Source organism: Cibotium barometz, chromosome 48 (genome assembly GCF_041138505.1).
Source record: "Cibotium barometz isolate CiBa-2024 chromosome 48, ASM4113850v1, whole genome shotgun sequence".
Taxonomy (NCBI): domain Eukaryota; kingdom Viridiplantae; phylum Streptophyta; class Polypodiopsida; order Cyatheales; family Cibotiaceae; genus Cibotium; species Cibotium barometz.
This window is the reverse complement of record NC_141093.1, coordinates 37,302,436-37,326,808: the sequence shown is the minus strand read 5'-3', so window position 1 is coordinate 37,326,808 and position 24,373 is coordinate 37,302,436. Positions and strand designations below refer to the sequence as shown.

General features: G+C 45.6%; 1 protein-coding gene across 4 annotated transcripts in view; it reads left to right on the top strand.

The window, feature by feature from the left end:
• LOC147611145 (ubiquitin fusion degradation protein 1 C-like) overlaps positions 1 to 24,373 on the top strand; it is a 58,488-nt gene that overhangs the window by 8,375 nt on the left and 25,740 nt on the right. For all 4 annotated transcript variants that reach the window (XM_086785814.1, XM_086785813.1, XM_086785812.1 and 1 more), the window contains 4 exons: positions 22,327 to 22,448; positions 22,558 to 22,688; positions 23,512 to 23,732; positions 23,847 to 24,094. In XM_086785814.1, coding sequence (XP_086641940.1) covers positions 22,327 to 22,448; positions 22,558 to 22,688; positions 23,512 to 23,732; positions 23,847 to 24,094 — 722 coding nt within the window. The remainder of the gene's footprint in view (positions 1 to 22,326; positions 22,449 to 22,557; positions 22,689 to 23,511; positions 23,733 to 23,846; positions 24,095 to 24,373) is intronic.

Sequence of the window (24,373 nt, the reverse complement as noted above, 5' to 3'; positions counted from 1 at the left end):
AGATCCTGGGGGCACATTCATCCCCAGTTTCTGCTCATATTTGGTGTCCCTTTTGGTCCCTTTTCATGGCCCTTGATTGTGGGCTGGCCACCCCTTTTTTTGTATATTTTCTGGGATTTTTCCCATGTCAGCATCACCTTGTCCAATCGGCCAGGTGCTCTTGTCCAGTCAGCCAGCCCCTCTTACCTATAAATAGGTGGGCTGGCCTCTCACTTTTCTCATAGTCTAGTCTTTCCTTTTGCTCCCTCACTTATGAGACTCTTCCTGTCTCTTGCTTGGGACTGTTATCATTTCAGTATATTCAGCATAGTTGCTCCATATCTCTCTCTCTCTTGCACTCTTTGCTCAGCACACTCTTGTGCTTGTTTGCTTCCGCTCTGTGCACTCATTCATGGTATCATCGCTGTTCTCTGCTGCCCCAGATTTTGCCCTATCTACAACCCCTTCACCTCTGCGTTTTTCCCAGATTTGCAGCCCTCTGAATGCTGCGTTTTCTGGACAGTTGCTGCTGGTCTCTTTCCCTTCACTTGGGTTTCATCGCTTTCAGCCTGAAGGTCCTTTATTCATCAGCGTTTTTCTCTACTAGGAGTGTGGAACTAGTCGGCCTGTATTTTCAGGTCTGCAGCCTCTTTTTTGGCTGCGTTTTCCTCTCCAGTGGACATTCACAATTGCAGAGGGGGTCTTGTGGTGGTTCTGGCTTTGATGGCAACCTTGGTACCTGTGGGTGGTGGACACTCCTTCCGAGATTGTGTATTTTTCTGAGATTGAGCCCAAGCTCTTGTGATGGCCCCGACTACACTTCATATGTTCTCTCAGTCTGCAAAGTTGGATGGTTCCAACTACACTTTGTGGAAGGTGAAGGTGAAATTAGCCTTGCGTGGCGTGGATCTCTGGGATTGGCTTGTTACACCTGCCAATGCCACCCCTCCCAACCTTGCTTCCGGTGGTGTGACTCAGGCACATATTAATATTTGGTAGGCAAATGATCGTCGTGTTTTCTCTTTTCTGATGTTGAATTGTTAGGATTCTGTTCTCTCTCATGTGCGTACAGCAGACACTGCACATGAAGTTTGGAAGGCATTTGCAGATCTTTACGAGATTAAGTCTCTGGGACGGATTTTGGCTTTGGAAAAGCCGCTTATGAACTTGTCAGTTTCTGCCTTTCCATCTTTATCTGCTTTCATCTCGAAGATGAAAGATCTCTGGGACGAGCTTGCTGTTTGTGCCAAGGATATCTCTACAGAGGATATGGCTATTCGGCTTCTCTCCAATTTTCCAAAGAGGTTTGATACTTATTTTTAGTCTCTTGTTTCTTCTCCTCGTCTTGGTCCAGTTACTTGGGAGGAAGTTTTCCCCTCCATTATGTGATTGAGTCTCGCTTTGAGGAGCGGACTGGCACCTCGGGTGGTTCTGATGGAGCCTTGGCTGCACGAGATAAAGGGAAGAATCAACAGAAGAAAGGAAAAGGGGATTCTGACAAGAACTCCAAGGATAAAGACAAAGACAAAAGCAGATCTTCTAAAAACAAGGACATTGAGTGTCATTATTGTGGCAAGAAGGGTCATAAATCGCCCCGATGTCACAAGAAGAAGCAGGATGAAGAAGCAAAGAACTCTTTCTCTATAGCGGTGTCTTAGACCAAGAAGGATGATGGTATTCTTTTATTAGAAGGTACTCGTCGTATACTTGCTCTTGTGACTTCTCAGTCGCGGTCATGGATTGTGGATAGCGGTGCTACTGCTCACATGACACCCCATGGAGATTGGTTGGAGGACTTCACTGCTAGGACAGGGGAGATTACTTTGGGTGATTCTTCTTTCGTGCCATTGCATGGACATGGCATCATCCCCATCTTCCGCTCCTCCGAGGACAAGAGGTACTTCTCTGACGTTCTGTACATTCCAGATTTGGCATTTAACCTTTTGTCAGTGAGTGCTCTTACAGCTCAGGGTGTGGAGGTGATCCTCTCTCATTATGAGATTACCATTCGTGATAAGGAGACTGGTAGCATCTTGGCCGAGGGAGTCCAAGATAGAGGTCTGTATAAGTTGACCGCTTTGCTTTCTTCTGGTTCTTCTTCTGCTCTTTGGCATGCTCAGTTTGGCCATTTGAGCTATCAGCTTCTACAACGAGCTTCGACGGATGGGTTGGTTGAGGGTTTACCAACCATCAAGGCTCCATCTTATGTTTGTTCCTCTTGTTTATAAGGGAAGCAACATCGAGCCGTCTTTCCGACACGGAGGCGACACACAGATCTTCGACATCACTTGCTCTTGTTCATGTAGACTTATGTGGTCCTATGAGTATCGCGTCTTTGAGTAAGGCGTTGTACATGCTCGTGATGGTGGATGACTTCTCCAGATATACTTGGGTCTTCTTTTTGAAGTCCACGGATGAGGCTTTTCAACACTTTTGTGATTGGAGAGTTGAGGTGGAAAAAGAGACCGGTTTCTCGGTCAAGGCTCTCAGGACTGACAGAGGGGGTGAGTTTACATCCCAGGAGTTTCAGCAATATTGCAGGGCTCATGGCATTCGGAGACAGCTAACCACAACATATACTCCATCACACAATGGAGTTGCAGAGAGGAAGAATAGGACCATTATGGAGATGGCCCGTGCTATGCTTGAGCATTATTCATTACCTCGACTTTTCTGGGCTGATGCGGCTTCTATTGCTGTCTATATTCAGAACAGGTCTCCTACTGTTGCTCTTCCAGATAAACCTCCATATGAGGCTTTCCATGGTGAGAAGCCCTCTGTTGTTCATTTCCGGGTATTTGGTTGTTCGGCGTATGTACATATGCCTAAGAAGCATCGCTCTAGGTTGGACTCGAAGTCCCAGCGCATGACTTTTCTCGGATACAACACTATGTCCAAGGCATATCGTCTATATGATCAGCCGGCTGGCAAAGTTGTTGTGAGCCGTGATGTGGTGTTCGACGAGACTCCTACATCTTTAGAGGGGGGTGGTGAGCTTCTTCTTCCACCGCCTCCTCCTCAACCTCCTCCTCCTCCCTCTACTTCTGTTACACCTCCAGCTGTGGATTCTCAGTCAGATGATGATGACTCTGCTCCTCCTCCAGCGAGGTCGAGCAGATCTGTGCCTGGATGGTATTTTTAGACAGTTCGTGATTTTGGGTTACGTGAGCTTTGTTCTGCTCCTTCGCCTGGTTCTCTCAGGCGATCTTCCAGAGTTTCAAGGAAACAAATTCATGAGGGCAATATGTTTGTTAACTATGCTCTTATGTCCTCTATCATTCATGGTCCTTCTGATCCCACTTCCGTGGACGAGGCTCTTTCACATGAGCCTTGGCGTCATGCTATGTAGGCAGAGCTGGATGCTATTGAACGGAATGACACTTGGATTTTGGTGCCTAGGCCACTGTAGCGTAAGGTGATTGGTGTGTGTTGGATCTTCAAATCGAAGTTCCGAGTTGATGGCAACTTGGACAAGCACAAGGCGAGGTTGGTTGCCAAGGGTTATGCTCAGCGCCTTGGAGGCGACTTCGATGAGACCTTCGCTTCGACGGCCGGGATGACTACCATTTGCACCGTTCTTGCTCTTGCAGGACATCATAGATGGCCCGTATTCCAGATGGACGTCAAGTCGGCTTTCTTGAATGGAGAGCTTACACATGAGGTTTATGTTGATCAATCGCTGGGATTTGTTGTTCCAGGCAAACAAGATCAGGTATACCGGCTGAAGAAAGCTTTATATGGTTTGAGGAAGGCTTCGCGGGCTTGGTACCAGCGGATTGATGAGTTATTTCAGAAGCTTAGCCTGCGTCGTTCTCATGCAGATTCGAACCTTTATATCCTCCTTGAGATGGGGTTGATTGTTATCATTGTGGTCTATGTTGATGACCTCATCTTTATAGGTTCTTATTCTGTGAGGATCCGTTCGGTCATGGATGCTTTGGAGACAGAGTTTGAGTTGATGAATCTTGGCCTTCTACATTATTTTCTTGGCTTTGAGATTTGGCAGACCTCGAAGGGCATTTTATTCTCTCAGCAAAAGTACACACGGGAGATACTTGATAGGTTTCAGATGACTGGATGCAAACTAGTATCTTCTCCTATGGATACTAGTGAGAAGCTTTCTCTTCTTGATGCTTCTCCAGAGACATTATCGGGTTCTCGTCGGTTGTTTGGTTTGGTTGACCTACTCCCGATTGGACGTGTGTTTCGCAGTCAGCTTATTGAGTTCTTTCTTATCCAAACCCCGTCAGCAACATTGGCGGTGTGCTCTCAGAGTTCTTCGGTACTTGTGTGGTACTCTGGACTTTGGCATCTTCTATGGCCAAGGATGCACTCTTCTTGGATGGTCTGATTTAGATTGGGTTGGAGATCTAGACATGTGGCGTTCGACCACTGGTGTGGATCAGGCATTGTCGGAGGGCGGCGAGAATTGTAACTTGCCCGGGAAGCGCAGGAGTGGGTGTGCATCTCATGACCATGAGCACAATTAAACATTTCACGATTTAATCAGTCATTAAACAATCCACAAAGCTGAAAATAAAAGTTGCACATATTAAACATTTCGGAAACAATCCACAAAGCTGAAAATAAAAGTTGCACATATAACACCGCATAGAGGCCGGAATGGGCCCCCCCTTGGAGTATTTCATTATCCAAGGAGAAGTATAACATGTACAAGCTTTTAGGGCCTTACTCTCCCCATGGGAGATGCCGGATTATCCATATACAACCATAAACATGTCCTTCATCCAATATGGCTATGCAGCATGTCCTTCCATAGGCGCACAAAAACGGTCGACATGGCTCTTCCATACGTGCATAAACTTGTAAGACAGCCTGTATGTTGCATCCATGAGCACTAGAACTTGTAAATCAGCCCATGTGGCTGATCCATGAACGCATAAATCAGTATAACAGCCTGTATATCACATAAAACCAGAAATTTCAGCAAGCTTTAGTACTGTTTTGCTGAAAAACAGCCATCCGGGGTGTGAAAGATGGTGTAGAGTAGTGAAAATCATATTCCCCAAGTTGGATATGACTATGGTGGGCTTAGAAATGAAGAGAAATCAGAGTTTTCAGCCTCCAAAATGCTGCTTGAAGCTCAAACTCGCCCGAGAGATAACTCTCTCATATTCAAATAAGCAAGAAAATGTTACAATGCCATGTGTAGAGCTGAATTGACTAGTGTGAGGACACCTGTCTCACTTTTATCCTCTTATCTGCCACATGTCCTAAATCCAAAGGCCAAAAATTCCACAATCTTTAGCTCTAAAAGTATCCCAGATGATAGCTAATTTCACAATGGTGCTTTGGCAATACTCGATCTTTGTCGAATTCTAGAGGTAATGACGCGAATAGAAATTCTATCGGAGATTGCCAAAAATAGCACTGTCTCTAAAATTTAGGAGATGATCTCTTTGTGTTTCACCACATGAGAAATATATATAAGCACTATGTAGAAACTTGTTTTATCGCTTGATCTCTCCCAAATCCTCAAGAGTTCGCCATACATACTTTCTACTTGACACTTGAGCTCCAAAGCCCATTTCTGTGTCCAAGAAACCGTCCGAGTGCCTGAACCATGCTACGAATACTTGGTCCTCTACATTGGATAATCCTCCATTCGCAAAGCTTGTACATTCTTAATCTTTTGGGCATCCAAAGCCCATCCACACACATGAATTCTGGCGATGCCCAAAATGGGGACATTTCTCCCAGCTTAAAAGTTGTCCTCAACTCTAAAGCTTCAAACCATATATCAAAATATAACCATGTCCCAAAATAAATAGGCAAGAATTCTGTGTGAAGATATGCTAAATACAAGCACAAGAGCCAACTGTGTCTCAATAACCAATATCAATGAGATAATCATTTGCAAATGAAAATCACCAACTAGGTGCTATTCACTCAAACAAGTGCCATGCACAAGAAACTAGTGTCTCGCTCAGAAACATGTGCTGTGCACACAAACTGGCGCCATTCCAAAGCACAAACCATGGTGACAGAAAGGTTGGTTCTCCATAGTTCTGGCAATCCTTTCTCCCAATCCTAATGGTCCCCATGTTCTCCCATACAATCCCAACTTTGATCAACGAGCTTGGTGTGGAAACAATGAAGCACTCACTCCACAATCCCAACACGAATCCACGTTTATGGTGGAGTGTTCATTGAATTGCCCTCTCACAATCCGAGCACGAATCCACATGTAAAGTGGGATGAACAATGAACCTCTTTTCCTCCGTATTTGGAGATAGTGATTCCAATATGGCTGAAAGAATCCGTGTCCCAAATAAATGGGCGAGACAAAACAATCCCATAAGTCCAGATATCATAATCATGTCCCAAGTAAATAGGCGAGACAAATCAGTCCCATAAGTCTAGATATCATAATCATGGCCCAAGTAAATGGGCGAGACAAAACAAGTCTCCTGCCAACAAGGCGAAAATCCACATGACCCTTGGCATAGACATAAGTCCCGTGCCAACTAGGCATCATGTCCACTACCACTTGCACTCCGTGTTGGTACTTTGACCACACACCTTGGATGAGAGGTGGGCTCAAGTAATAAGATAAAACAATCACTCATAGGCATAGATAGCCTGGTGTTCCATAAGCATTTCTGCTACACATAGTTTATAGACATTTCGGCCACCAATAGTTTGTAGGCATTTGGGCCACCAACTCAAGTTTCAGAGTACCCTCTCAAGTGCCTGAAACCGGCCTCTGATAGAAAACCAGAGTGCGGTAAGAGCTAACACCCGTCCACTTGTAGTCTAGATGAAAAACAAAACACAGATTGGGGCTAGAGTGCCCAAATCTGAATACACAGCGACACCTGTTGGCCCCAAAGCTTGGCGCCCCTTGCGGTATTTCTTTATTCCATTAAAATAATATGTATGGCTGAGTACAACACAAAAACCAGCCAAGAGTTTACACCTGTAGTCCAATCTGACTGCCCACAAATCCTACTCAGCACAGAGGATCTATGCACACAGATCTGTGTCCTCAAGCAACACACTGTGCCTCCCTCTGATCAGCCAAGTTCACAAAGCAGGCCAGCCATGGGCATACATCTGGCATAACTCTAGAGCTTGATACATTTTCTCAGCTCAACATACATGTGCTGTTCAATCCCTGTCTTAATCTCTTGTCAATCTGCTATACTCCTCCTCTCACAAGGAGCCAGATAACAGATACCTGTAGCAGACATCAAGCAATAGAAAGAGAGATGGATGAACAGAGTCAAGGCTTACCAAGTTCAGCTCGTGAAACAACTCTGGAGGAAGCAACAGCACCAATCTGTGCCTGCAGGCACTTGAACCCACAATCCTGCTTCACACATGTGCTTGCACTTGCCTGTATCTTCCTCCTGATGCTCACTCCTATGCTGTCCTTGAAAGTACAGATCTGAAAATCAGCACTGTACTTGATTGTACCTGCCTGTACTTGCCTGTACTTGCCTGTACTTGACGGTACGGACTGTTTCTACAGAGAATTCAGAAGTAGCCGCCTGCTGATTTGCTGCTGGTTGCCTGCGCCGACTGCTACAGTACTGTCCAGCTCTTGTACTTACCCCAAAACTGGCCGTACAGTGTACCTGCAGAAGGTACAGGACTGTACTTGCAGTCGTACAACCTGTTCAGCCTGTGTTCAGCAGCTGCAGCCGCCTGTTGCAGCCTGTATCTGTTCACAGCTCAGCGCCGCCTCTGTCAACAGCAGTACTTGCTGTCGTACGGACCTGTACGGCCTGCTCCAGCACACAGCTCCCAGAAAACAGCCACAAAAAAACAGTCTTCTGCAGGCGCCTTCCTCCTTCTGTGCTTTTCCACGCATGAGCACATGCTTTTGCTCCACGACTCCCCAAAAGGGAAGAGAGAGAGAGAGAAGAGAGAGAAACTCTCCAAAAGTGGCTCCTCCCCCAAAAATAATAATAATCCCTAGGGCCCAACTTGAATAAGTTCCCTAGGGCCACTAAGGCCTAGGGGCAACTTTTATAAACATTAAAAGTTAATGTTTTAATGTTCCCCCTTCACACCTAGGGTTGTCCACACATCTTTAAACACTGTCCGGGCACCCCCCATGTGAATCATAAAATATTCTGACCCTGCAACCACCATGCCCACACTTGTCCTGCTCCATTTTCACAGGGCCATGACATACCCCCCTCTTGAAAGATGGCAAGCGTCCTCGATTGCATTCGGGTGATGCATCAAAATATCGAAAGTGAAATATACAATATGGCAAGATCAGCGTCCCAATCTCTCTGAGCCATACACATGTATCAACATTCACTGCAAACCAATGGCATAGTAATAGTCCAAGTTGTATACCACTGTGAACCATACATATCCACAAAAATCTCCATGTGACTAGTACACATATATCATAGAAGTCCCATAAACAGATGTACTGTCAGCCTCAGTACCTTCGGATGAGATAAAATCTGCACCAAGCAACCTCTAGATGTCATCTGAGCCTGTCTGTATCAAGGGAGTGGAGGTGCTACCCCCCTCTTGAGCATCAGGTAATGCTCCAGACCCATGCTCTGCTGAACCTGAATGAGCCACAATAAGAGTCGGCTCTAACTCAAAGGCATCGAGATAAAGCTGCAAAACCTGAGGTGAATCTGTTAAGTCACCTTCCTCCATCCACTTCGCATCCATCGGTGAATAGTTCTTGAACTTCACAAGATAGCGACGGGAAACTTTACCTCGTACCTTCCTTTCTTTATGTGCCAGTATCTGCTCTGGAATCAGAACCTCATCAAGTTCCTCAACTTCCGGCTGAGCCTCATCTGATACATCCTCAGGCACATCCCCACGGAAAGGTCTAAGAAGACTCACGTGAAAAGCATTGTGAATCCTCCAGTGATCTGGTAACTTCAAACGATAGGTTACCTCACCAATCTTTTCCAAAACCTGAAAAGGCCCATAATATCGCATGCTCAACTTAGGGAATAAGCGCTCTTTACCCTTCATCTTCTTGAGTCTAGCCTTTTCAAAACGCAAAAGAACCCAATCACCCAATGCAAACTGTAAATCACGTCTGTGACGGTCTGCGGCTTTCTTTTGCTTCAGCTGAGTTTTCTGGAGGGCCAACTTAACTCTCCGATAAGCTTCATCCAAGCTCTCCACATACTGATCAGCCTCAAAGATCTTATCCTTTGTATGCAAAATGGGTGGTACCTTCTTCCCTCCTTCTACAATCTCAAAAGGCGCCTTGCCTGTCGAGGTATGTACAGTGTTGTTATATGCAAACTCCACTAAAGGAAGATACTTTTCCCATTGTTGCTTGTGCTCTGACACATAACACTTGAGAAGATCCAACACTGTAGAGTTAGCCTCTTCTGACTGACCATCTGTCTGTGGATGAAATGACGATGAAAACTTGAGAGTTGTACCCATGTTGTCAAACAATCCTCTCCAAAACAAACTCGTCATCCGTGGATCACGGTCACTAATGATAGACGTAGGCAAGCCATGATATTTGAAGATGTTCGCCATGAACAACTTCACCATATGATCCACTTTAATTGTCTTCCGCACGGGAATGAAATGAGCCTGCTTACTGAACCTGCATATGATTGTCCAGATGCCATCATTTCCCGTTTGTGTCCGTGGAAGATCAAATATAAAATCCATGGCAATGCTCTCCCAAGGTCTATCCGGAATAGGTAAAGGCTGTAATAACCCTGGTGTCTTCTGACGGTCAAACTTTACCTTCTGACATACGATGCATTGCCTCACAAAGGCATCAACATCTCTTCTCAAGGTTGGCCAATAAAAGAAAGTCTCCACTGCTTTGACCGTGGCGTCAATACCTCTATGACCTGCATACGGTGGAGCATGACTTTCAATCATAACCTTGAGTCGCAATGGCCTGGTAACACACAGTCTGCCATGCATCAATAAAAATCCATCTCTGAGAGTGTAATGCTCATGCCGCTGACCCTCAGACATCTGATCATACAACTTTTCAAAATCCTCATCATGGGCATACTGCTCTTTCATTTCATCAAGCTCATGATGATAAGCAAGTGAAACTGCAGAGACTTGTGGCTTGCGTGACAAAGCATCTGCCACTACATTCTTTTTGCCTTCCACATGCACAATCTGGAAGTGAAACATTGACAAAAAGTTTGCCCAACGCATATGCTTCTCTGAAAGCTTAGTCTGCGTGAGGAAATATTGCAAAGTCTGATGATCTGTCTGCACAGTGAAATCAGCCCCAAGCAAGTAGTGTTTCCATGTAGAAAGAGCGTGAATTACAGCCAACATCTCTTTCTCATACACCTGTAAATGCTTCTCGGCATCTTGCAAAACTCTACTCTCATAGGCTATAACATGTCCCTCTTGCATGAGAACTGCACCAATGCTACTTCCACATGCATCACACTGGACAACAAAAGCCTTTCGGAGGTCCGGTAACACTAATACTGGGTCCGAAGTAAGCTTTTCTTTGAGCTTTTTGAATGCTGTAATTTCCCGATCAGCCCATCTAAACGGAGTTGCTTTCTTCGTCAAAGCATGAAGAGGCGAAGCAATTTCAGCAAAGTGCCGTATGTAACGCCTGTAATAGGAACACAATCCTAGAAAACTGCGTACATCATGCACGGTCCTCAAAGCTGGCCAATTAAGTATTGCTTCCACCTTTGCTGGATCCATACGGACTCCATGACCAGACACAATATGCCCCAAGAAATGTATCTCCTGCAAGAAAAACGCACTCTTCTTGCCATTAACCACCAACCTATGGTTTCTGAGTTCTGCAAACACAATGGCCAAATGCCTTCTATGCTCTTCCTCAGTTCGTGAATGCACAATCATATCATCAAAGAATGTGCCCACAAACTCTCTATGAGGTCTGAAAATCCTGTCCATCATTCTGTTAAATGTGGCAGGCGCATTCGTCAAACCAAAGGGCATAACCAAGAACTCATACAACCCAAATGTGGTTCGGAATGCTGTCTTATGCACATCCTCGGGTCTAATGCGTATCTGATGATACCCGCTTTTCAAGTCAATACGACTAAAAACTGTGGAGCCCTGTAAGCGGTCCAATATGTCATCGATCCTCGGTATGGGAAATCGATTCTTGATGGTATTCTTATTTAGCGCCCTGTAATCAATACACATGCGCCAAGAACCATCCTTCTTCTGCACTAAGAGCACAGGTGAGCAAAAGGGTGATGAGCTAGGCTGAATCAACCCCTTGTTCAATAGCTCCTGCACCTGACTCATAATCTCTTCCTGTTGGGCTGCACTAACACGATACGGCGGTCTATTCGGTGGAGTACTACCAGGAATCAGATCTATGGCATGATCTTCTGGCCTCTCAGGAGGTAATTCTCCTGGCAATGACTCGGAAAAACAGTCTTGAAACTCACTTAAGAAATCAGCCCTGTCCTTATCTAACATTGACAAATTAGACTTACATCCTGTGCATCCTTTACATAAATCAAGTACGCGGAAAGATGCTTTTTCATTACTGATGAAATCGCCGAAGCGGATACAATAGGAACAGATTCCCCTTTGAGTTTTACATCCAATACATGCTCTTTCCCTCTATGAGTCAGAGTAATTTTCCGATTGTAAGTATCCACCACCGCATGTACCCTGTGGCACCATGGCATCCCCAACAAAACATCACAGCCATCCAAAGGCATGATGAAAAACTCCTCGCTGTCCACATAACCCTGCAAATGAAGCCGAAGCTTCCCGATAATAGGAGTAACGGGTTCTGCATACCCTGGACAAGCCATATTTGCCTCATGTAACGGCCCCATCTCCTCTGCGCGAATCCCCAATCGGCCAGCCAAATCTGGTGAAATGAAGTTGGCTCTAGCACCTGTGTCAAAGAAGATCAAAGCATTCTGATCTTTCACTTTGCCCCATGCCCTGCACAACTCTGTAGCTTCACCACCTAGCTGCTCCCCCACAAGATCAGGAACTAAGCCTGCAGAAGGCTTTGGTTTCTTTGGCTTGGGCTCTCCTTTATTGTCAGGGTCCTTCTTGGACGTTCTTTTGGGACAATTGAATGACATATGCCCCTCTTCAGTACAGTAAAAACACTTTTGAGCATCTCTCAAAGCCTGTCTTTCCTCAGAAGTCCTTTTGGGCATTGGCAACTTCTTATACTTTGTCTCTGAAGACCCTTTAGCATCACGAGAAGCATGCCTAAATTTTTCAGCTTTCTTGCTCAATTTCTTACTGCCCTTAAATCCAGATGAACCACCTGTGAGTAACGCATTAGCTGTCATAGCATTCTCAATCATCTGTGACATGTTCGTTACTCTTGTCTTTATACAGTAATCTCGTACCTCCTTGGGCAGCCCACAACAATATTTCTCTACCTGCTCAGATAATGGCACGGCACGATAAGAAGTCACTGGGAGTAGAGCTTCCCAAAACTTCTTGTTATAATCCTCCAAACTATCACACTTTGAAGCATCCAGCTTGTGCCATGCTGTCATAACATCCACCTCAAATGTAGATGTGAGCCATACAGAAGAGAAAACCTGTTTGAATTGAACCCATGTGGTGGGTGCTATGCCCTGCAAAAGAAGAGTAGACCACCACTGCAAAGCATTGCCCTTGAGAAAAGTGGCAGCTTTCCTCACCTTCGAGGACTCTGTGTAATTCCCACCAGAAAAAGCAGCATCAAACTGCTGTAAAAAGGTAAGTGCCTTCAATTTATCCTTGGCCCCACTGAAAGTGTCAAACTTCACTGCAGCTCCCCCTTCCTTGTAATCCTTCGCCTTTCCCATAGGCGTGAGATTATCATATGGAAGTGGTTTTGTGAGATTGCTGCCCCCAACATTCATACCCATCATTGGGTCAACATTTCCCATTCCAACACCAGGCATACCATACATCCCAGCCATGTTTCCATACATTCCATGCTGCATACCTGGCTGCATGCCACCAAACATATTGCCTTGCATCCCAGGTTGCATGCTTCCAAACACATTTCCTTGCATACCGGACTGCATACCACCATACATATTCCCTTGCATGCCAGGCTGAAAATTGGCTCCAAAAGGCCCATACATACCCATGCCTCCCTGAGGATAACCCCCAGTCATGGATTGAAACACTGAGCCACCACCAAAGTACCCTGGATGCATGTTCTGCTGAGGAATAGGTGGCTGTCCATAGAAGGAACTCTGTGGGTTAGCACCAAAAGCATGCTGCATGTTCGGAAACTGTGCAGGAGATGGATCCTGTGGAGTGGTACCACTATGACCATGAGAAAGATTCTTCGAACGAACCTTCTTCTTCTTTTTCTGGGGCTCTGTGCGGGGCTCTGTGCGAGATCTCAGAGGATCTATGCACACAGATCTGTGTCCTCAAGCAACACACTGTGCCTCCCTCTGATCAGCCAAGTTCACAAAGCAGGCCAGCCATGGGCATACATCTGGCATAACTCTAGAGCTTGATACATTTTCTCAGCTCAACATACATGTGCTGTTCAATCCCTGTCTTAATCTCTTGTCAATCTGCTATACTCCTCCTCTCACAAGGAGCCAGATAACAGATACCTGTAGCAGACATCAAGCAATAGAAAGAGAGATGGATGAACAGAGTCAAGGCTTACCAAGTTCAGCTCGTGAAACAACTCTGGAGGAAGCAACAGCACCAATCTGTGCCTGCAGGCACTTGAACCCACAATCCTGCTTCACACATGTGCTTGCACTTGCCTGTATCTTCCTCCTGATGCTCACTCCTATGCTGTCCTTGAAAGTACAGATCTGAAAATCAGCACTGTACTTGATTGTACCTGCCTGTACTTGCCTGTACTTGCCTGTACTTGACGGTACGGACTGTTTCTACAGAGAATTCAGAAGTAGCCGCCTGCTGATTTGCTGCTGGTTGCCTGCGCCGACTGCTACAGTACTGTCCAGCTCTTGTACTTACCCCAAAACTGGCCGTACAGTGTACCTGCAGAAGGTACAGGACTGTACTTGCAGTCGTACAACCTGTTCAGCCTGTGTTCAGCAGCTGCAGCCGCCTGTTGCAGCCTGTATCTGTTCACAGCTCAGCGCCGCCTCTGTCAACAGCAGTACTTGCTGTCGTACGGACCTGTACGGCCTGCTCCAGCACACAGCTCCCAGAAAACAGCCACAAAAAAACAGTCTTCTGCAGGCGCCTTCCTCCTTCTGTGCTTTTCCACGCATGAGCACATGCTTTTGCTCCACGACTCCCCAAAAGGGAAGAGAGAGAGAGAGAAGAGAGAGAAACTCTCCAAAAGTGGCTCCTCCCCCAAAAATAATAATAATCCCTAGGGCCCAACTTGAATAAGTTCCCTAGGGCCACTAAGGCCTAGGGGCAACTTTTATAAACATTAAAAGTTAATGTTTTAATGTTCCCCCTTCACACCTAGGGTTGTCCACACATCTTTAAACACTGTCCGGGCACCCCCCATGTGAATCATAAAATATTCTGACCCTGCAACCACCATGCCCACACTTGTCCTGCTCCATTTTCACAGGGCCATGACAGTGCCCATCTTCCCTTCCATCTGCTCTCTAATGTTCCACCCACACATGGTAGAAACAATCTTCAAGAGAGCACTACATAGGGTATGTTGTGCTTAACACTACCCTCTGAAGTACCCATGTTCCCTTCCATCTGTCCTCTATTGTTCCACCCACACATGGTAAAAACAATCTTCAAGAGAGCAACTAGGACAAGAGAACACTACATAGGGTACGTGAATTATGAGTTCCATAAGTCCAATGCATCCCAAATAAAGGGACCCAAAAAGAATAATCCATCTGAGTAAAAGGGAGCCATAAACATAATCCATAAACCTGAGGATGGATCCAAATTCCTAGAAAAGAAGCCTAGGAATCCATATACCTGTATACCATAACTCTTACCACATCTGTTCTTACCACACACATTGGAGTAGAGGTGGACTTTAACCATAAGAGCATCATATCCATGAGATATCCAAATATTTCTTCTCTATAAACTTGGATAGATTTGTCCATAGAATTTGCTTGCGATGTCATGTGCACACACATGTTCATGCTAATCTCAGGGCTAATCCTGGAGGCAACATGATAAAGACTCACTAGAAACACAGATTTGGAGCATGGTATGCTGTTTTGGCAAGGAGAGTTGACCAGTAGAGGACATGGGGGCTGTCGGCCAGTACACAGAAGAAGAGGATCCAGTTGGCTGCAGCATATGTTTATTTTATGTCCAGGAGCTGGCCGACCAGCAGTCGGCCAGATCACATGGTCACTTCAAGGCCTATAAATAGGCATAATTGCTCATCGTTTTGATCATTCAGCCCCTTGTTGGCTGGGTCATAGATTTAGGGCTTTGTTTAGGTGATTTACCTTTTCATGGAAGGCAGCCTATGGCTGCAAGATGGATGTATCTTTTTGTACCATATGAAATACTGAATTTCTAGCTCTCTCTCTCTCTCTCTCTCTCTCTGTGGATGAAATATAGCTATTTTTATTTTGAACCTCAATTTCGAACTAGATGCAATAGAACCCATTGTAACTTAAACTCTTAAGAGTCTTAAGAGTTCATTTTGAGTTATTTTTTTTCAGTTTTATGCCTCTTTGGCATCGATACCCAGAGTGGAATGTAAATGGATGTACCTGATCTGTCCCATAGGTCGGATTCGGCCTCCCGTGGACGTTAATATAACTTTCTTTCTTTCTTTCTTTCTACTCTCCCTTCTGTCTGTGCTTTTGCATCAGCATGTTCTAGATGGTGTTTAGGGTTGAAAGAAGCATCTCAGAGCTTCCGTATGTAACATTGGTATTAGAGCATTAGGCTTAGCAAGGCTAAACACTGATTCAGTCCCATATGAAGGTGTACAGGTCCAAGGTATAGGAAAGTGCACAGGTACGAGGCTCAAGACAAGGAACACAAGACCGAAAAGAGCTCCCAGGAGGTTGGTTGGTGGTGTTCCACAAAGCCCAAAGGGAATGGTAGACCTGTGAGCCAGGAAAGGCTTCCGGGCAACGGTTCCAAGGGAGGATGATCCTCCAAGGGGTGGAGTGAGAGTGCCAGACTCATTTCTCAGGAATGAAGACCAAGGCGGTGTTCAGAGACAGGGTAGGAACGGATTGGGGACTGGATGGAACAGATGCATAGATCAACTTCAGAGTTAGAGTGGATTTGGAGATCGGGCCGGGTATTCAGTGAAAAGGTTGTCAAGGTAGGAAGGATGACAGAGGGACTCCAGGAATAGAATGGGATGATGAGAGTCATCCAAGAAGCAGATTGGAATCCCGTCATCAAGTTTAGCAGAGGGGGATGTCATGTGCACACACATGTTCATGCTAATCTCAGGGCTAATCCTTGATAAAGACTCACTAGAAACACAGATTTGGAGCATGGTATTCTGTTTTGGCAAGGAGAGTTGACCAGTAGAGGACATGGGGGCTGTCGGCCAGTACACAGAAGAAGAGGATCCAGTCGGCTGCAGCATATGTTTATTTTATGTCCAGGAGCTGGCCGACCAGCAGTCAGCCAAATCACATGGTCACTTCAAGGCCTATAAATAGGCATTATTGCTCATCGTTTTAATCATTCAGCCCCTTGTTGGCTGGGTCATAGATTTAGGGCTTTGTTTAGGTGATTTACCTTTTCATGGAAGGCAGCCTATGGTTGCAAGATAGATGTACCTTTTTGTACCATATGAAATACCGAATTTCCAGCTCTCTCTCTCTCTCTCTATTCTCCCTTCTGTCTGTGTTTTTGCATGAGCATGTTCTAGATGGTGTTTAGGGCTGAAAGAAGCATCTCAGAGCTTCCGCATGTAACATACGAAGCCCAATATCTATAAAAATCTCTTCTAAGAAAGAAATCTCCATAGATATAATCCATCCCAATAAAGGGAGCAATGAAAAGAATCCATCCCATTAAAGGGAGCCATAAGTAGTATGTATGTATGTATGTACACACACACACACACACACACACACACACATATAAACACACACACACACACACACACACATATACACACACACACACACAATATATATATATATGTGTGTGTGTGTGTGTGTGTGGTATAACCATGTCATATGGTGCAGTCCTCGAGCATCGTGCTCACGATAGAGATGACCTCTAGATTCTAGGCTTCTCAACCGTGAAAAGATATTTTCCTGAAACACATTCAAGAAAAACATACAACACTTCTCCTTGCATTTATACACGAGGGTTAGGTGTTCAAAACACATAAACCATGAAGAATCAAAAAGTAATAGATTTGTAATCTCAAAGAATACTTAGCTCTTCTTCTTTGCCAAAAACACCATGAAGTCATGAGACAAATAGAACTCCATTATAGCTTGCTTTGAGCTTGAGAAGCAGCTAGAAAATAGACGCGTCCGCACACACTCCAAGAAACCATAATGTTCACTTCCCATTATGCCTAGTATTGCTTTGTATAATCCTACCAATGGCCATAGTATGCACCGTAATAAGATCGTTATGAGAGAGTGAGGATACCAATGTAACTCGCCCGGGAAGCGCGGGAGTGGGTGTGCATGGCTTGACCATGAGCACAATTAAACATTTCGGGATTTAATCATAACCATTAAACCTTCCACAAAGCTGAAAATAAAAGTTGCACATTTAACATTGCATAGAGGCCGGAATCGGCCGAAACTCCTCCCTCCCCCTTGGAGTATTTCATTATCCAAGGAGAAATTTAACATGTACAAGCTTTGAGGGCCTTACTCTCCCCATGGGAGATGCTGGATTATCCATATACAACCATAAACATGTCCTTCATCCAATATGGCTGTGCAACATGTCCTTCCATATAGGCACACGAACATTTATAACACATTTATAATGGCTGACATGGCTCTTCCATACGTCCATAAACTTGTAAGACAGCCTGTATGTTGCATCCATGAGCGACAAAACCTGTAAACCAGTCCATGTGGCTTATCCATGAATGCATAAACCCATATAACAGCTTGTATATGGCATACAACCAGAAATTTCAGCAAGCCTTAGTATTGTTTTGCTGAAAAACAGCCATCCGGGGTGTGCAAGATCGTGTAGAGTAGTGAAAATCATATTCCCCAAGCTGGATATGGCTATGGTGGGCTTAGAAATGAAGAGAAATGATGAAAAATCAAAGTTTTCAGACTCCAAAAAGCTGCTTGAAGCTCAAACTCGCCCAAGAGATAACTCTCTCATATTCAAATAAGCAAGAAAATGTTACAATGCCATGTGTAGAGGTGAATTGACAAGTGTGAGGAGGATACTTGTCTCACTTTTATTCTCTTATCTATCACATGTCTCAAATCCAAAGGCCAAAAATTTCACAATCTTCAGCTCTAAAAGTATCCCAGATAATAGCTAATTTCACAATGGTGCTTTGGAATACTTGATCTTTGTTGAATTCCGGAGGTAATGACGCGAACGGAAATTCCATTGGAGATTGCCAAAAATAGCAACTTCCCGCAATTTAGGAGATGATCCCTTTGTGTTTCACCACATGAGAAATACATGTAAGCACCATGTAGAAACCTGTTTCATTGCTTGATCTCTCCTAGATCCTCAAGAGTTCGCCATACATACTTTCTACTTGACACTTGAGCTCCACAACCCATTTCTGTGTCTCCAAGAAACCGTCTCGAGTACTTGGACCATGCTACGAACACTTGGTCCACTATATTGGATAATCCCCCGTTCCCAAAGCTTGCACATTCTTAATCTTTTGGGCATCCAAAGCCCATCCACACACGTGAATTCTAGAGATGCCCAAAATGGTGACATGAATGCTTAGGAGAGGTGGAGGGAGGGGGAGTGCGGGCTCAGAAGAAGACGGGGCAAAGGGGGTTGCTGCGAGAAGAGTCGGAGGCGAGGATTGGGGGGGGGGGGGGAGATGGAAAGAGTGACCCATCAGAGAGGGAGGGTGTGGAGTAGGGCTCATCGGGGGCTCGGTGGGGCCAGCTGATCTGAGTGGAATCTGAGAACCTGAGGATTCGTCTCAACGGGGTAATGGCCGCTAGAGCGGAGGAGCCGGAGGTGGGACCGTCGCAGTGATTGTTTGGGGGGGCATTGCTGATGGGTGGATGGTGTGATAAATGCTTGAAACGGTTCTCTAACAGAACCAAATCCTCATGTATTCTGCTAGCCTAGTGCGCACGGCGGCGACGTTATTGAGCTTTGGAAGTCGGTTGGCGGCCCTGGCACAGCCCAACAGACTGCCACTATCCGACAGTAGAGTCGTCCGCGGTGGTTGGGTCTTGGTGCTCGGCTCCTTGAGGGCCTATCTCTCTCTCGACCCCTGATGGTGATTTGAGCTGGGACCCGCCGCCCGGGGGGGGGGGGGGGGGGGGACCACGAGAGGCGGTCTCCTAGACTGGCGCCGAGAACAAGCTCTAGCGAGATGTCTCATCTGCCTGCAAATGAAGGATTGGCATGGGAGACCTGAGTACTCTACTCTATGTAGGATGGGGTCTCCCGAGAGGCATGGAAGGGATATGATGTGAGACACTATCTCCGACGAGGCAATACAAATGCGAAGGGATGTAATCCCAACCGCCCGTATGAGGGCCGAAGCGGCAATAGCGGGGGGTTCCATCACTCTCCCAATGGCTCCACCAATCACCGGGAGAAGAGGAAGGTATTCCTTCCTAAGGAATGGGAAGCAAATCGTCACGGAAGGCCTGAAACGCCAGCCAGTGGGTCGGATGGGGGTCGAAGCCGTGCTGCCAGCTCGCAAAGAAGGCTTGGGCCGTATGCAATGCGACGGGCTACTCTATCTGACGCTGTCGGCGAGTCAAACTCAACCTGGTAGTAGCCGTGCCTCAAAGGATGAATGTCTGTGATCTTTATAGGTGCTCCAAGGAGGCTAGCCTGTAGATCTTTGAGTTGTTCGTGCGTCGGGCGGCCGGCAACAATCTTTCACGTGAGAGTGGAGGCCTCTAGGGATGCAATTGTTGTAGCGAGGAGCTAGAGGTCCGCTTTTGAGAAGGATAGGCAAGGGATGGCGGCTTGGGTCGGGGATGACGGAGCGGTTGCCATGGAGCCCTCCTGAGGGGTGAAGACCAAAAGGGGCCGAGGCTTGTAGATTGATAAAATTCCCAAGAACTAGAGAAACTGCCGGATGGTAATGGAGGGGACGGAGAATCTGAGCTGAAGGGAGACGCGCGGTGGCGGGGGAGGGGGGTGGGGGGGTCAGGCGGGGGCAACCTGAGAGAGACAAGGCAAGGGAGGGAAGGAGGGGGCAGCATGAGAGACGGGGGAGGCGCAGGAGGGGGTAGAGTGAGGGGAGGATGGGGGCGCAGGCGAACAGAGGGGGTGCGAGGGGACCCGTTGGGGGGGGGTTGTGGAGGCGTGAAGGGGGTAGGGGAGAGGTGTGAAGGCGGAAGGAGGGGGGGAGAGGTGCATAGGTGGAAGGAGGGGGTGCAATTGGGAAGGGGGGGGGTTCGTAGGCGGAAGGAGGGGGTGCAAGCGGGCAGAGGGTGAGAGGAGGCGACAGCGATTGGGGGGGGGGGGGGGGGGGCTCGCAGTTGGAACAAGGCTCTTTTGCACAAAGATGCAAGAAATTACAATGAGCCGACTGTCTTTTTTTTTCTTTCTCGGGAAATAGATCCTTCTATTAGTTACCAAGCAAAATAACCATGCTGGCTAAGTACAAACTCAGCTCCACGGAGGGGAGCGATAATCAAGAAAGGTAAAAAAAGGGGAAGGGTGCTCTTCTCCCCTAGCTAGCCGCTCAAGGAGGAAAGGCTACCTTATACATTTTTTTTTTGGTTTTGGGTTTTTATTTATTTATTTATTTATTTTTTTGGGGGGGGCGGGGGAAACAACCACACAGGTGGTCTATAATGCCAAGTGGGCTCACCACCACTGTTAGTGAGAAAAGGACCGTGACGCCAAATCCACAGGAAGGCCTCGCGATGCTTCCGCATGCAATCGCAGCTCCCGTGAAGCGTCCCCCAATGTCCACGGAGTGTATGAATGATATTGAGCTAGATGCTTGGATGGACTCTACTAGCGGGGTGAGGGTGCCCTCGATGGCCTCGCTACAACAAGCTTTCCAAATATGCCACATAGCAATAGTGCTCCAAATCTCCCATCTCTGGCAAAAACCGGGAGTCCAATGATCAGAAGCGGGAGCTAGAATTGGAACTGCAGAGATACGGCGATGAGAGACTTGCAAGGCATCCCCCCCCCCCAAAAAAAAAAAAAAATCCTCGTCATACGCTATGGCGGCCTCAACCTCAAAGGCCCAAGCAACTGTGCCCCAAGTAACTGTGCGGCATAGTGAAAATGCGGAGAATCGTCTGCCAGACCTGCTGAGCCTTTGGGCAATCCCAAAGGCAATGTCATTGGGACTCCTGAGGATGGCCACACCTCAAACAAACTGCTGGTCTACCTCCAGTGGTGAGCCAAGTGCCAACCACCCCACAATCTATCGGAAACCTAGGATGTGGCTTATGGATCTTCTTGATCCATTTGCCAAAACAAGAGTCACAATTAAAGAAGATTCTTGCTCCTGAGAATCGGAAATGCTCTGCAAGGTCCGAAGAGGCATCATTCACCTATGAAATTAGCTTTGATATCATATAAAACGAGATGTAATGAATAAAGAAATCTATAAAGATTGAATATGTTATCCAATCTATGTGGAATAAGGCCAGCCAAATGTATGACGAGGATCTAGGTCTGTTTGATCTCTCATCTAGAGTCTAGACAACGTATTGAGGATGTCTTAAATGGCAAAGTTAGCTCAGAAGATCTGAGAATTAGAGTAATTAGAGAGTGTTGCAATAGTGCTTGTGTAGGACTCTTGAGGACCAAGAGGACTCTTGAGCTCATAAAGCATTTCTACTGGTTGGCCATAGTAAAAGAAACAAGTGCATCATTATGTAACACATAATTTTGTCTCTAGTTCCAAAGTTTGAATATGTGAAATATCCAGATTATTGAATTCGTTCCCTATCCCAATTTAATGCATCAATCCTGTCCGAGCTTTTTTTAGCAGAGCAGCCTTGTTAGGTTCACTGTCTCATAACATTTCTTTAGAATGTGCTTAGTCAGCAGTAAATCATTGTTTCTTTATCATTAACCATGGTGACAAGGACTAGAGAGCATCTGTGTTTTTCTCTTCCTGTGCTTGAATTGTGGCTAGGTTGGAAGAAACAATTTCATGTTTTTATCACGTATGTGATGGAGGGTTTTTTACATATGCAACCTTGTTCCCTCCCTCACATACATTTAGCATCTATCTATGGAAAAGCCCAAGCAGCATGGAACGAGAAGGCAGTTGCTGGATTACTTTTCAAAATACTGCATAATTCAGGTAACAATATCATTGTTTTTTGCTAAATTTTGCAGCATCATTGCGGATAGATTATCCTATGTTGTTTGAGCTGCATAATCCTGCAACAAGCCGCACTTCACACTGTGGAGTTCTGGAGTTCATTGCTGAAGAAGGGATGATTTATATGCCGTACTGGGTAAAGGATCCTCTCTGCACTGAGTGGCTGTTTGTTGCATAAAGTTGTACTGTTGACATCCAGGTAATATGTTGTGCAAAGTATTCATGGTTCACCTTGTTTTATTTAGATGATGGAGAACATGCTACTTTCAGAGGGAGACATAGTTAGAGTGAAAAGTGCAACATTGCCAAAGGGAACCTATGTTAAGTTGCAACCGCATACCAAGGACTTTTTGGACATCTCAAATCCCAAGGCTGTGTGAGCATTCGTTCCTAGACTCTGATTCAACATTGTTTTAAAGCAGGTAGATTAGTATAAGTCTACCTAAACTACAGTGCCTTTCAAAGTAACACTCTGTGGCTATTCTGTAGAAATTGATTCAGGAGAATCTAGTCTGAGTCATCCATAAAGATGTCAGTGCTAAGGTGGACATGTTTTTATATATAAACTTGCACCAGCTTTTAGGCAAAGAGATGAGTGTTTTAAGATCATATCCAAGCTGGCGGACCCATAAGATGGCGTTGACATACAGGGATATGGGACTTGAACGTGATGGGCCAAAGCTTTGAAAGTAGATTCTCATGAAGCCAAGATTGCACTGTTGCTCTTGTTGCCTTCCACGTGTGCGGCACCTCCATCGTCTTTCATAATCCTATAAATCTGTATCTCTTAGATTCCCTTAGATATAGTTGCACAACAAGGGAATCTTGAGTCGTAGTTAGCTTCCGCAATGACAGATTTATCAACTCTGTGACTGTTCTTGTGTACACCTTCTAGAGTGGCACATAGAATTCCAATAGATGAAACAGCAGTTCAATACTTCTCAAATGCTCTTTAAACTCTTAGATGTTATTTTGAAGACTTGATGGACATAAGGTTTGGAGGGGAGACTAGGATAAAGCTTTGAAGGAAAGATTTTACTGCTGACCACATTGGTTGTGGGATGGTGGTGGTTTGCCTACATGTTGCACTGAGAGGGATTTGTAACAGCTTCCCAGCACTAGGCTTTCTTATAAAGATGTCACTATGCAGATGTCTCCTCCTTTATGAGGATCTGATTTTAAATTTTGGGATTTTCCAGATTAGAAACCACACTACGGAATTTTTCATGTTTGACAGTGGGGGACAATATTATGGTTGCGTATAATAACAAGAAATATTATATTGATATCATAGAAGCAAAACCATCAGCAGCAATCTCCATTATTGAGACTGATTGTGAGGTGGATTTTGCACCTCCTTTGGATTACAAAGAATCAGAGCCAGTTCAATCTGCCGTTGCATCTGGTACTACTTCTCAAGGTAACTTTCTGTTGTTTTCTTCGTCTTCTTAGGGGACAATTGTTTCTTACTTTGTAGCTACTTTATTGCTCCAGTCTACGTTTTGTGGTGCTTATTTGGGCAATGCTTCCTCAGCTTCTCAGAATCCGGAAGAACCCGAGGAGGCAAAATTCAATGCTTTTACAGGTGTCGGGAGGCGTCTGGATGGAAAGCCTTTGAAGCACTCTGTTGCACCTGAGAATACTCCTGCAGGCTCCACATCACAACCTTCAAACCAGAAGACTTCAGTGGCTGCAGCTGGAGCATCTGGAAGTGGCCCTAACAGACCACCTGGAAAATTGGTTTTTGGTGGGGGTAAAGGGAGCGCTACTGTTTCTGCCAAGGTATGCAGAGAAGACATCTATGCACCTGCACCATAGACCTAGAAAAATGTGGTTGGCCATGTGTGTGTGTGTGTGTGAGAGAGAGAGAGAGAGAGAGAGAGAGAGAGAGAGAGAGAGTACTATTAACGTCTACGATAGACCCCAAGGGTCTCTATGAGACCAAAAGTGATACAGTGGTACCATGGATATACCGAGCCATGGAAAACTGAAAGAAAAAGTAAAGAGAAAATCTAACACTAGTGTATGTATGCACATGTGGATGCCTGAACTGCGAAGAAA